This window comes from Ursus arctos, unplaced genomic scaffold (genome assembly GCF_023065955.2).
Source record: "Ursus arctos isolate Adak ecotype North America unplaced genomic scaffold, UrsArc2.0 scaffold_20, whole genome shotgun sequence".
Lineage (NCBI taxonomy): Eukaryota > Metazoa > Chordata > Mammalia > Carnivora > Ursidae > Ursus > Ursus arctos.
Window position 1 is genome coordinate 35,559,930 of NW_026622875.1, and position 14,836 is coordinate 35,574,765.

The 14,836-nt window shown below is 35.2% G+C and overlaps 1 protein-coding gene across 1 annotated transcript in view; it reads left to right on the top strand.

The window, feature by feature from the left end:
- Window positions 1-14,836, top strand: part of RAB5A (RAB5A, member RAS oncogene family) — a 28,737-nt gene that overhangs the window by 8,207 nt on the left and 5,694 nt on the right. Inside the window, exons 3-4 of the mRNA XM_026496940.4 lie at window positions 13,466-13,617; window positions 13,923-14,045. Of these exons, the coding sequence (XP_026352725.1) occupies window positions 13,466-13,617; window positions 13,923-14,045 (275 nt within the window). The remainder of the gene's footprint in view (window positions 1-13,465; window positions 13,618-13,922; window positions 14,046-14,836) is intronic.

Sequence of the window (14,836 nt, forward strand, 5' to 3'; positions counted from 1 at the left end):
TTAAAAATTATAGGAACAAATAATATTTTTTAAAGGTTTTATTTATTTATTTGTCAGAGAGAGAGCACGCAAGCAGAAGCAGGGAGAACAGCAGGCAGAGGGAGAAGCAGGCTCCCTGCTGAGCAAGGAGCCCAGTGTGGGACTCATCCCAGGACCCTGGAATCATGACCTGAGCCGAAGGCAGATGCTTAACCCAAGATTTTAAAAACCTTATAAGCAAATGCTTACACTAAATTTAAGCCTTCCAGAAATGAAGTTTTTGCAGATTCATTCAAGTAGATAGTATGAGCATTTGCAACTAAGTTTCTTAAAATTCTACATGATAAATTCTTACTAATTTTCCCCCTCCATTTATTGGTTTTCACAAAAATGGTTAGTCATGTATATTACATTAAATGCATGCCACCCACATGAACTAAGTTATTTGTGGAAATTTTTTCAGAGGGAGAAATTACACTGTTAAATAGAATACTACATGTATTCGGATATTAAACTTGCTTCCTAAACTGAGAAAGAAAAGCCAGCCAGAAAATTTGAATCTGAGTAAGTCATATTCTTCCCGTAGTAGTAAGCTTTCTACTGTTGCCCTTCACTTGTTTGCCTTCAGAAAGACCAGTCTGTATATAGATGATCTCCAGTTTACAGTGTGTGTAAACTGTACTGAAAGCAATTCAGACAGTAGAAACTATACTTCGAATTTTGATTTTCTCCCAGGCTGGCAATATTCAATACAATACTCTTGTGATGCTTCACAGTAGCACTGAGTCCTAGCTCCCAGTCAGCCACGTGATCACAAGGTAAATAACTGAAACACATCCTTTCTGTACCGATAACAACCATTTCATTTTTCATATTTAGTACAATACTCAAAAAATTACATAAGATATTCAACACTTTATTATAAAATAGTCTTTGTGTTAGATAATTTTGCCCAACTGTAGATTAACATAAGTGTTCTAAGCACATTTAAACTAAGATAGGTTAGGTGTATTTCTGACTTTTACCATGTTTTCAACTTGACGATGGGTTTATTGGGAATAACCCCATCATAAATCAAGGAAGATCTGTAATGGTAATCTGTGCATTTATTGCCTTTATGTTTTTTCATCTGCACATTGCTCTCAATTAAAAGTGTTTTTTTTTTTGTTTTTTTTTTTAAGAGAGCACGTGCAAGCAACGGGGTGGTGCAGAGGGAGAGGGAGAGAATCTTAATCTTAAGCGTGGACCACCAAATGAGACTTTATCTCACAACCCTGAAATCATGACCTGAGCGGAAATCAAGAGTTGGACATTTTAACTGACTAAGCCACACAGTCTCCCCTCAATTAAAAATACTTTTCAGAAAGAACAGAAGACGTAGAGACAGGCCATTAGCATATGGTTTTTGATTGATGAGGAAAATGGTGCTTGAAATGTTCATTGTTCTTTCTAATACAAGTGAGAATTAAAATTTGTGGAAGTTAATCATTGGTTTCAAGTGGAAGAATATTATTATGCATAATATTGTTTCCTTCTAGAAAGTGTGTTTTCAGTCAGTATTTGAGATAGGTTGTATAACTCCAAGAAGTTGGTAGAGATTTGCAACTTTATATCAGTTTGTACCAGTTATGCCCTAAAAAAATGAATTTTTAATAGTCTAAACATCAGTTATTCTCCAGTATCCTAGTTTAAATCAGTTTGTACCAGTAATGCCCTAAAAAAATGAATCTTTAATAGTCTAAACATCAGTTATTCTCCAGTATCCTAGTTTAAAATGTTACATGTGACTACTTAAATATTGCTGTCAATTAGGAGTCTGTAAGCTTGTTTCTAATCCTGGCACCCTTTGAACACTTATGTGAGCCCTGTTTGTAAAAAGAGAGAATTGAATTAAATAAGGATTCTTCTAGAGCTAACTTTCCTTTAAACTGTGTACTCTCCTTCACATTAAACAATGCAATCAATACAATTTAATCCTTATCTCTTAAAATTTATTTCATAATTTGGGATTTTTGGACATCAGTTTTTGTCCTGTCTTAGTTCATTGATTGCCCTCTAGTGCTGCTGAAGTGTTCAGAGCTGTTTGGTAGAATGATTTTTGCCAGTTAGCTCTAACTGTAGTGAACAGCCTCTATTGATTGACTAATTTGCTGCTTTTATTCTGTCACATTCTGGGAAGTAAGATTATGAAACTTCTTTAAAATTCATTTACTCAACAAATTTACCAAGCTCCTAACACTGTGCTAAGTACTTGAAGTCAAAGATGACCTTATGGTTTAGGATGGGAAATAGGTTGAGTACACATAAGGTATGAAAAATGGTATTATGTACCACTATTTAAATTAAGCCTAAATTTCCAGTTGATCTTCCTGTTCTATTTATTATATATAAATCCCAAAAGAGGACATACACGTTTATATAAAGCAAGTATATTCTCAGTTACATACTGAAAAAAATCTAAGTTTTCATAAGCTTTGATGCTTGGACTTTATGACATCTATTTTGGCTGCATTCAGTCTATTTTTGCTACCTTTCTTTTGTTGACTATTTTCTGAACATTCAAGGTTTGTGGATAATTGACCTTTTGTAGACACCAGAGACCCATAAACGATATTTGTTTTGGATGATGATTGGGTGTGGTGGAATGGGAAGCTTTTTAAAAATTTGCTTTTAATAGTATAAGAATTCTGACTTGATAAAAATACAGGAAGTTTTGTTGTTGAAAAATGTTTCTTTTCTCCTTTTGTGTCTTACACCATAATAAATCTGATGTTACTTGTATGCAATTTTGTGGTGTATGCTGAATTTATCATAGAATAACATAATTTGGAGTCATCATAAAGAGCTTTTTGTTACAAGCCTCTTGGTGGAAAAGAAAAAGAATGTATAAGAGTGAGAAAAGCAATAGGAGTAATTCCAGAGGTTTTGGGACTTTGATCATTGGCTATGTTGATATAAATATGAACTCTAACAAACAAATTATTAAATTCCTCAAGATAAGAGTTAGTGCTGCTGAAGCCGCATATTGGATTTTGGAAATAAGGAATTATGCTTCGTGTTTTACTACTTTTATAGAACAGAATATTTTAAGTAAGTGTTAGTGAACAGCATTCACCCTCTTTTCAAGGTAATATAGATGTAGAAGAGGAGAAGCAGGATGAGGAACCAGTTATTCCTGGTTCCCATCGTTGAAGATAACAGGTGCTTTTGTACTCAGAAGGGGATAATCTGTTGATATGGGACTCAAGTCACTATATAATGATTGGGCACTTTTAGCATTCCTTAGCATTTTTACAAGTGTCATATGGACCTTACCATGGCTATATGATGCTACACTGAAAACTCTCCCTGCTATATTCTCATTCCCCAGTCAGTTCTTTTCTCCAGAGGCAGTGTAACTTTGTTATCTATCCTTGGGAGGTTACTGTTAATTTAAATCTATATATTCTCTCCCCTGTGGAATTTGAAACATCTGGGCCACTATAATATATTTTTTACTTTAATACTGTTCCGGTTATTTATTGCCCAGAAACAAATGACCACAAAACTTCCTGATTTAGAGCAATACCATTTTATCCTCTCATGGTTCTGGGAGTTGAGTGAGCTTTGTAGGTGGTTTTCTGATGTCTCATGGATTGCTGTCAGTGCTGGGGTTAGAACCATCTCAACTGCTGCTGGCTATTGGTTGGGGCCTCAGCCAGAACACCTACATGTGGTCCTTGCCACCTGGCTTGGGTTTCCTCACAGCATGATGGCTGGGTTCAAGAATGAGTGTCCCAAAAAGTACCAGGTGAAGCTGGGTGACCTTTCATGACCTAGCCCAAGAAGTCATGTAGTTAGCATCAATTATGTTCTACTCACAGGCTCACAGACTAAAAGGAGTGTCAGTGTCATGTAAGAAGAATGTGGTATAGGAAATCTTGTTGAAGCCATCTTGGAAAACAGTCTGCCAAAGATCTATCCATATCATTTTAGGAAGGGCATCTTCATTTTTCTTGGCTGTAGCAGTATTTCACTGCATGGATCATATCAATGTATATTTAAATCTGTTCTTTAGTTTTGAATTTGCACATTATTTTATATTTTTGGCTGCTAACAGTAGTGCAGTAAGTCATTCATAGTCACTTCTCATATATCCCAAGTATTTCTATTGTGTAAATTTCTAGAAGTTGATTGCCTTTGTCAAAGGTTACATACATTTGTAATTCTGGTAAAATTTTCCAGACAGCCCTTCAACAACAGTGTACAGAATGCCTGTTACTCTACTTTCCTATCTCAAGGGACTTGTAGATTTTGCCATTCTGAATTTTTTATTGTACTTTTTCCCATATTTTGAGCGAGATCAAGAATCTTATATTTTTAGAGTCCATTGTGTTTCCTTTCTCTGTTAGCTATAACTTCATGATATATTGTGAATTCATTTGTAATAGTCATGCTATTATATTCTGTTTCATTTATGAATGGTAATTTCTTAATATCTCTGTTGTATTCTTATTTATTTTAGTAACTGGTAATCTCACATTCTTGAACTGTACTGTTATTGTTGGACATATAATGTTTGCATTTTTGTTTGCTGTTTTAGGTAATCATCTAATAGTGGATATTTTTTTGGAATTTTCTTCCAATCTGGACTTAATTCTGTAAGATCAATTTCTAGATGTGGTTACTGAACCAAAAGTAATTTTATCAAATGATGGTGGGACCAAAAGGATTCCAGTGTTTTCATCACTTTTTTCCTTCCTTGGAAATACTTCCAGTTTCTTCAGGCATTGCTTGGCTTAAGTAATTATATTCTAGGATTACAGGTTTCCTGTAACTGTTACTCTGGGTTCCTTGTCTCTTCTCCCTTATCTCTCTCTCTCTCTCTCTCTTTTTTTTAAGATTTTATTTATTTGATAGAGGGAGAGGGAGCACAAGCAGGGGGAGCAGCAGGCAGAGGGAGGGGGAGAAGCAGGCCTCCAGCTGAGCGGGGAGCCTGACTTGGGGCTTGATCCGAGGACCCTGAGATCATGACCTGAGTGAAAGGCAGACACTTAATCTACTGAGCCACCCAGACACCCTCTTCTCCCGTCCTTAACTTGTCATTTTCCATTTCTATGTTGTAAAATTCTCAGATATTAGCACTTTTAAGCTGACTTAGTGGATAGGTTCATTGCCAAGCATTAAAGAGTCATTTTCAAGGCCAGTAATGCTTTAAAGATCTGGGAGGTTCTGTCTAAGAAGCAGTAAGTGCTAGGTTCTTGAACCCAGTTGAGAAGGTATATCACTAAGTGGGGAGGGGCTTTCCGCTTTCCCCTTTTTGAATAAGCATTTTCATTTTCTTTAGGTAAATACCCAGAGGTGGGATTACTGGATCGTGTATTACTATTTTTAATATTAAAAATTTTTTTGATGTTTTGTGTTTTCCATAGTGTCTGTACTAGTTTACGTTCCCACCAACAGTGCACTAGGGTTGCCCTTTCCCCACATCCTTGTCACACTTGTTATTTCTTATTTCTTAACTAGCCATTCTGACTGGTGTGAAGTGATACCTCATTGTGGTTTTGAATTGCATTTCCTTGATGATTAGTGATGTCGAGCATCTTTTCATGTGTCCATTAGCCATCTGTATGTCATCTTTGAAAAAACATATTTAGGTCCTCTGTCCATTTTTTAATCAGATTGTTTGGATGTTGAGTTGTAGTTCTTCATGTATTATGGATATTAACTCCTCATTGGATATATCATTTGTAAATATTTTCTTCCATTCAGTAGGTTGCCTTTTGATTTTGTTGATGATTTCCTTTGCAGTACAAAAGCTTTTTAGTTTGATATAGTCTGAATTTTTATTTTTGCTTTCTCTAGAGTTTTTGGGGTTTTTTGGGGTTTGTTTTAAGATTTTATTTACTTGACAGAGAGAGAGACATCCAGCGAGAGAGGGAACACAGGCAGGGGGAGTGGGAGAGGAAGAAGCAGGCTCCCAGCAGAGGAGCCTGATGTGGGGCTCGATCCCAGGGTTCTGGGATCAGGCCCTGAGCCGAAGGCAGATGCTTAACGACTGAGCCACCTAGGCACCACTCCTCTAGAGTTTTTAACTGACTTGTCTATACCTAATTTCCAGAAATTTGTCAATTACAGCTCAGGTTTTTCTGCCTGAGCTGGTTTCCTCAGCCTTCTGCTCTGAGATACGTCCTTACTGTGTCTGCCTTTCTGTCCAATTTTGGAAGCAGTAGATTGCCCTGTGACTTCACTTTTCTTACAGATCTAAGAGTTGTCGATTTTTCAGTTTGTTCATCTTTTTGTGTGTTAGGGTAGGGTGGTGACTTCTAAGCTCCATACATGCAGAATCAGAAACCAGAAGTCGTCTTTTCCTTGCATGTTATGGGAATTTAATAAAGTACTATTTAAACTATTTAATATAATATCTATTGTCCACAGATAAAATGTCTTTCATAGACACCTATCCCTTAAAGCTAAGTTAATTTCATTAACTTTTTCTCTGTTTCTGTTCTTTCTGTCTCTGTTTCTCTGTTCTGTTCTGTTTAGTATCAGAGCATTTGTCTGATACTAGTTAATAACTTCTAACAGCCTCTCCCCTTTCTCCCTTCTCTTCACCTTTCCTCTTTTTAATGTGTTCATTCTGCTTCCAGTTTATTATTTGATGCCTCGTTGTTATATAAATCCAGTCTATTGAGTAAAGATTTTTAAAAGTTTGGGCCCTTGGTGGGACAGGCACAGGTTCTTAGCCTTAAGTTTCAAATCCTGGTTTTATCAGTTCATTCTAGGGTGTTCAGGTTTGGGGCACAAACTTAATTCTAACTAAACTCAAACTCTTAAGACTAATTTTAAAAGAATGTGGATTAGTTTAGTATTAGAAATACTAGTATAATTTCAGCAGGTGACCTGTGACTGGTGTATGTCCTGGTTAGTGGATTCCCTTAGGATAGTCAGGTGTCCTTTAATATTTTCCAAGATTGCAGTTCACTTCACAACAGTTACCTTTAGATGTTGCTAAGTGATTTCTGTTGTAAAATATGCATAATATAAAATTTACAGTTTAAACATCTTTTAAGTGTACAGTTCTGTGGCATTAAGTACGTTAACCTTGTTCAGCCATCAGCACTTTCTGTCTTCAGAACTTTTTCATCTTCCCCAACTGAAACTCTACTTATTATACAATAACTTAACCATTCTTCCCCACCTCTGCCCATAGCAAATAGCATTCTACTTTCCATCTATGAATTTCACTGCTCTAGGAATCTCCTCTAAGGGAAATTATACAGAATTTATCTTTTTTGTGATTGGCTTATTTCACTTAGCCATGTCATCAAGGTTCAACCATATTCTAATGTGCCAGAATTTCCTTTTTAAGGCAGAATAATGTTCTATCACATGTATAATACCACATTTTGCTTATCTTTCATTGATACACTTCATTGTGGATCCTTAGGTTTCTTCCACCTCCTGGCTATTGTAGTGCTGCTCTGAACATTCTTTTGGGTGCATACTCAGAAGTGGAATTGCTGCGTCATCTGGTGATTCTGTTTAGTATTTTTCAAGAATCTCTGTACCATTTTCCATAGCAGTATACCATTTTATATTTCCATCAGTGCACAAAGTTTCTAATTTCTCCATATCCTTACCAACTCTTGATTTCTGTTGTTTTGTTAATAGCTGTCCTAATGGGTGTGAAGTGGTATTTCATTGTGGTATTTTCATTTTCCTACCTATTAGTGATACTAAGCATCTTTGTTTCTTGCTCATTTGTGTATCTTCTTTGGACAAATGTCCATTAAATTTCTTTGCCCATTTTTTAATTGGGTTGTTTGGGTTTTTCATGTTCCTGAGTTGTAGGATTTATATATTCTGGATATCAGTCTCTTATCAGATGCTCATTGATAATTTTAAGAATGAATCCTATGCAATTAGTATTTATAGATCATCTCGTAAGATGAATTTGCTTTTGGAGTATTTTCTTTTGGGGCTTAGTCACTGTGTATGCTTTCCTCTTTGCCTAATCTCTTTCACATTAATTGAAATGTAACTCTGTCCTGAATTCATGGCTTTTGCTGCCGTATGATTTTAATGGGAAATAAAAATCTGTCAGCTCTAGACTATCCATATTTTCTTTTCTGTGTACAGTTTTATCTGAAGTCAGTGCTCATATGAGAAAATCCATTATATTAGATTACTGCTGTTGATTCATTTCCCAAAGCCAGTTTCTATCCTGATAATTTTGGTACCTGGTTCTTGATGCTACTTGGTCAGTTCCTGCTTATTGGATATTCACCTTGAAGTATGATCCAGATCTGTTGAGCTCAGTTATTAAATTCCTTACCTCTTAAAAGCTTTGCTTCTCCTGTAAATCACTTCCAAACAATCTAACTTGGATTTAATGATCTTCTTCTGAGAATCTGAGCCAAGACCCTTCTCTTCTCTGGCAATTATATTCTTACCTTTCAGTTTTAAAAGGCCACAAATCCACTGCTTCTTGAAGTTTTATATAAGGGAGAACATTCAATCATGATCCTACTATGAGAACACTACTGCTTTTTAGTTTCTTCTATGCTTTTCTGGTCATGGTTTTACATAGATGTACCGTATCTCTACCAGGAATTTGTGTATTTTTTTTTTTACTTTTTGGCAATTAAACAGGTCATTTTACAACCATATTTTTATTTAATTGCTACTTAATACCTACCGAGCCACCAGTACCTTTTCCTTTATACATTTAGGTTGTTTGTTTCTTTTTTTTTTTTATCTTAAAGATTTTATTTATTTATTTGACAGAGACAGCCAGCGAGAGAGGGAACACAAGCAGGGGGAGTGGGAGAGGAAGAAGCAGGCTCCCAATGGAGGAGCCTGATGTGGGGCTCGATCCCAGAACGCTGGGATCACGCCCTGAGCCGAAGGCAGATGCTTAACGACTGTGCCACCTAGGCGCCCCTACATTTAGGTTGTTTCTAATTGTTAAATACAAAAATTCTCTGAGCATGAAGGTTTCTTGCTTCTTTCCTGCTCCCCATACCATCTTTTGGAGATTGCATGAGATACTAGATGTAGCAGTTTTGCTACGTGTTGGCAGAATTATTTTCAAACAGTTATACAGTGTCATCACCAATATGTGAGTTTGTGCCACACTTTTTAAGTTTTTTTTCCTTTTTTTTTTTTTTTTTTTTTTTTTTTGCTAGGTTAGGAGGTAAAACAGCCTTCATTCTTTTCAACTTTTTGCTATAAGGATGATTTTCTTTATTACTAATGATGTTGACTTTTTATGTTCTATTCCTTCTGCAAATTTTCTTTACACATTTATCCTTGATGCTTTTGGAGTTTTTCTTAAGATTTATGTGAGCTATCTACATATTAAAATTTAATCTCTTAGTATCCACTGTAGAAATTTTTCTAAAATATCTTCACCCCTGTGTTTGGGATGATAATCCATGTTTGCAAACAAAGTCTCAAATTTTTATGTAATCGGACTGATAGTCTCATAGGATTTTTGGTTGATTCTAATAAGGTAATTCTTTTTTATCAAATTTGAAAAGAAGTTGAGGGTTGGGGTGTGTGGTATTGGTTCCTTGGTTTTTCTCTTTTATGCCCTTCTATTTAATTCTTGTAGAATCATTTTAGTTGTTAACATTAAACTTTTTTTTTCTTAGGTATTAACCTTTGGTTAATGCTATTGATTTGGATATTTTTTCCCTGGTCCAGTATATTGCAGTGTCTCTTCCTTACTTATTTATGAAGGTCTTACCTGTTATAGGCTTTTGGTATTTGCAGATGTAGCATTTACAGTTTCAGCTATTCTCAGCTGACTGCAAGGTCTATGATTCACTAATTTGTAGTTTTGCTGAGACTGAAATGTTGCTTGCTTGCCAGCCTTACCAATAGGAACTGATCATGTAGGTCAAAGAGGGAGCCTATTAGACAGGCCAGCACCCGCATCTCAACGCAGCTTTGTTTTTCTCTACTTGTCGTCGCGTACGCAGTAACTCTCGAAGTGATAAAAGCTGTTTCTTTGTGAAATATGGGCCCGAAAAGAAAACCAACCGCTAGTGCTGGTGCTGAAGTGAAGAGAAAATGAAGAGGTCTAAGAAAGTGATGGTTCTTAGCCAGAAAATAGACGTTATGGATAAATTAAAGTGGTTGTGCAGATTCAGGTAAGTTTGTGGTGGTTAATGTTGCTACAGTATTGATGTAGTAGTTTACATTTTGAGTGTCAGAATTTATTTTTATAACCTTATGAACGACTAGCAATGTAATTTTAGAAGCATTAAGGATTTGAAGATGTCAGCTGTACTTCACTGGGTTTTATGGGGGAAGTATTTGAAAATTTGAGAACTTTAAGGAATCATGGTGATCTTGCAGTATATAATGTCTATAATAATACTGGATTATCCCGTAACAGACAATACTTCTGTTCTTGTGGCCATACAACACTGTTAATTGTTTTAATGTGGTTTTGATGTACCCTGAGACCCATTCCCCGGGCCTCTAAATACTGGTCCTTTTTCTCTTCCTCCAACATTATGCTCTTTTTATCATACCATGTGAACAAAAGTATGGTATTACCAAGTTTAAAAAGATCTTGATGGTATGTTGTTTGAGATTGTGTTAGTTATATAATGACTTGAGTAGAGGCCTTTCGAAATGTCAATTTTTTTTTCCCATTTGGGAACTGTTTGTCTATTCAAATGTTATCTAAGATACCCCCCAAAATAGTGCCACATATCTTTTATGAACTTCATTTAGTGGATGTTTTAAATATTTTATATGACCTGGGATTTTTATTAGATGTTGCGTATGAAGAAGAATAGCCAACAGTAATTTCTCAAGAAACTCCCAGTCTAGAAGAAAAAGATTATATAAATCAGTGATTATAAAAAGTGTGAAAATGTTCATTGCACAGAGGTGGGAGCTATAAAATAGGGTATGATGAAGGATGGTTTCTAAGAGTTGAGTGAATTGATTGTTCTTGTTCTTTGTTAACATGATTGGGATTCATTCTCTTCCCCAGAGTAACACTGAAAGCCTGGTTATTGCCAGTGTGTTGTAAGGCTGTTGTTGACTTTAATCCGTTCTAGTCAGTTTAAAGAACTCATTTGCACTTTTTTAGCTGATATCTTTGGATTTTCTTGTCAGTCTTTTACAAATAATATCTCTTTCCAAAAATCTATCTTATTATAAGGATATTTGAAATAATAAAAGATAATGGTGGTGGTGGACAATCTTACTTGGTTTCTAGATTTAGAGAGCCTGCTTAAGAACTTTACTATTAAGCAAAATGCTGATTTCAGGCCTACAGATAGAATGGACACTTGATAAACTTTAAGGAAGAATCCTACATGTATATTAGGAATGGATAATGCCTCAGATGCCCTTTTGTAATTTATTTAAATACATGATTTTTCTTTTTTAGCCTGCTGGTGTGATAGCTTTGTGTTTCTGAATCTACTTGGTCATGGCTGTTGTTCTTTTAATGTATTTGTTGAAATTTCTTTGCCTGTATTTTATTTGTCATTTTTGTACATTTGTAAAGACTGGTAGCCTTTTGTGATATCTTTCTTGTTTGAGAATCAGATTATATTTCCTTCAAGGCAGCATAACTAGTAGTTACGTTTGTGAACCTAGGGTTGATTTATGTACGTGTAAATGAATGTTTTTACTACCATAGAAAACAAAGTCTGAATGCAAATTGTAGTCCAGTTTTTTTCTTTTTTTAAGTTACATCAAACTGTACTTGAGAAATGGCTTATATTTTGTGATCCATTTTTTTCCTTCTTTCCATTTTATGAAAAAACACTGTTTTAGAGGCTTAATTTCAAATGCTTAAGAATATTTTTTTTATTCTGCCAGAGAACCTTTCATGACTGAAAAAGTGACATAGTCCTTTTTTGGTATTCTTTACCATAAATACAGGATTTAAGAAAATGGATATTTCTGCTAACTTTGTATGTTAAAAAGGTTGATGAATCAGAATATAATTATGACTAGCCTCTTCTGAGAATGCACAAAACTATTAATTAGAATCTGCTTAAAATAAAGACATTTCCAATTGAGATGTTTGCAAAACTGAAGTTATAGTTGCTAATGTAAAGCCAGCAACCGTGGTAATAAAAATACCTTGAAAAATAAATGTTATATTTAATGTAAAAGAATACCTCATTACTTATTCAGCAAATTTGATATTAACTAGTGAATCACTTGTGAAAAATTGTCATCACTAGATAACTACAATTTAAAGAAATGGATCATAATTCTCTTACATGATAGGATGGGGTTTTAGAAAATTTTTATAACTAATTCCTTGTCAGTTTGGGAGAAGGAGTTGAATATCACACCTTGAGGTAAAAGTGAAAGGGAGGAGCATACTAACATGACGAATGATAGAGCAGCACTTAACTACCAAAGTTAATGAAGGAAAAGAACTAAGGTGTCAGCATGCTGCTAAAAATGTAGGTCTTGTTCCCAAATACCTTTATTTTAGTGCGGGTAGCAACACTTAGAAACTTATTCTAACAGTTGATATTTTAAAGTTCAAGTCACTTGATTATAACCAATTTTTTGTAAATTGATGGCTTTTCATTTTTTGTAAATACCCATTGCAGTGTTGTGATGTTTGTTCTTAGAACTAAGAGGATCATAGTGGACATTTTACTTCATACTGTTCTCAATAAGCAGTTCAGAAAATAATTGATACCATAATTTGCAAGAATGAACAGCAGGTTCTTAACCCTAAAAGCAAAAATATCACTATAAAATATACTATCTTGGGGTGCCCGGCTGGCTCAGTCGGTAGAGCTTGTGACCCTTAATCTTGGGTTTGTGAGTTCAAGCCCCATGTTTGGTGTAGAGATTACTTTAAAAAAAAAAAAAATGATACTTGTTAAAATCCGAGAAAAGAACTGATGAAAAAGCACAAATGCAAAAAATCTATACAAGGATTGAAACAGCTAGGAGTTAATATTGAATGTGTATTTAACACACAAAGTCTAGATTAAGATCATAACAATTATAAGAAGGGAAAATATCAAAAAATATTTAGTGTTGTAGGCCTGGGACTAAGTCCCCAGAGTATGCTAATGAAATACCAGGAGAATGGAGCAGGGGGCATTGTGTTGACAATGTAGATGATAACTATAGGTATGCCAGCCAGTCCTTTCTCTGTGTGTCCCCCACCCCCCTTGCAGTTTTTCAAGAATATCCATATATATATTTCTTAAATTGTTCTTAATTATTTTTAATTTACAGTGTGTAAAACAATTTAAGAAATGTTTATTAAAATTACTATTACAATAAACTTTTTACAAATGTGGAAAAATCTTTGAATTTGTGATTTTACTGTGAAGGTCTTACATTAAACATCTGTGTGTATCAAGATCTTGCAAGTATCTAAAGCCACTATTAAATGTGCATATGTAATATGTCATGTTTCTAGGTGTCTTCTATATAATGAAAATACTAGGGTAGAAATGATAAACTTATTGCAGACATTTTCTTCTTTCAGCTGCTTTTCTAACCCAAACTGTGTGTCTTGATGACACAACAGTAAAGTTTGAAATATGGGATACAGCTGGTCAAGAACGATACCATAGCCTAGCACCAATGTACTACAGAGGAGCACAAGCAGCCATAGTTGTATATGATATCACAAATGAGGTAAGTAGAAATGTATTCTACAATGAAAATAATTTGAACATACATTTTTGGTATTCAGAATTTTGATTCAAGATTTTTTAAAACCATTTTTTTTGATAGCCAGTCATGAAATTTCTGCCAAAGCTTTTATGAGTTAGAAGAGCTGATTAAAAAAAAAAAAAGATTAAAGTGTCTCAAATAATACAGTAGTCCTAAGAATTTCTTTCCAAGAGTCACATTGAAGAGTCTTTACGGCCTTGTCTTACAAAGACGCTCCCTAACCATTTTTTGAACATGTGCCAAATAGCTGTTTCTTTGTTTCCCAGGAGTCCTTTGCCAGAGCCAAAAACTGGGTTAAAGAACTTCAGAGGCAAGCCAGTCCTAACATTGTAATAGCTTTATCAGGAAACAAGGCTGACCTTGCAAATAAAAGAGCTGTCGATTTCCAGGTATGTTTGAAGGCACATATATGTATTATAAATTTTTCTTCTGTATCCACACTTCAATTACAGTTAATAATTTTAAAACCATGCAAGTAATAGAAAACAATTTTTAAGCAAATGTAGATATAACGCTTCTCACGATAAATCTGAATTTTTAAATGTCTTTACATATTGGAGTATAAATTGATCCAAAGATTTTGTTGACCGGGGTTCCTGAGTGGCTCAGTTGGTTAAGCATCCAACTCGATTTTGGCTCAGGTCATGATCTCAGGGTCATGAGATCAAGCCCTTCATGGGGCTCTGAACTGGGCATGGAGCCTGCTTGAGATTCTATCCATCTGCTCCTCCCCACCTCTCTTAAATAAAAAAATTTTGTTGACCTAAACAATTACAAAAGAATTAATTGTTGACAAATAGTGCAGACGTATATAAAGCAAAAGGCGATTGCCTCTTACCCTAATCCCTCCACCCCCACACATACTTTAGCATCCTTCCTAACCTTTTTTATTTACCTGCCAATATTCATATCAGTACACATAAACATACCCATATGTACACGTACAACTTACACCTATGTGGTTGTTAAAAGGACCTTCAAAGAGGCGCCTGGGTAGCTCAGTCACTTGAGTGTCTGCCTCTGGCTCAGGTCATGATCTCAGGGTCCTAGGATAGGTAGCATTGGGCTACCTGCTCTGCGGGGATCCTGCCTCTCTCTCTCCCTCTGCCCCTCTCCCCTGCTTGTGCTCTTGCTGTCTCTCTCAAAATGAATAAATAAAAAATCTTAAACCAACAAAAAA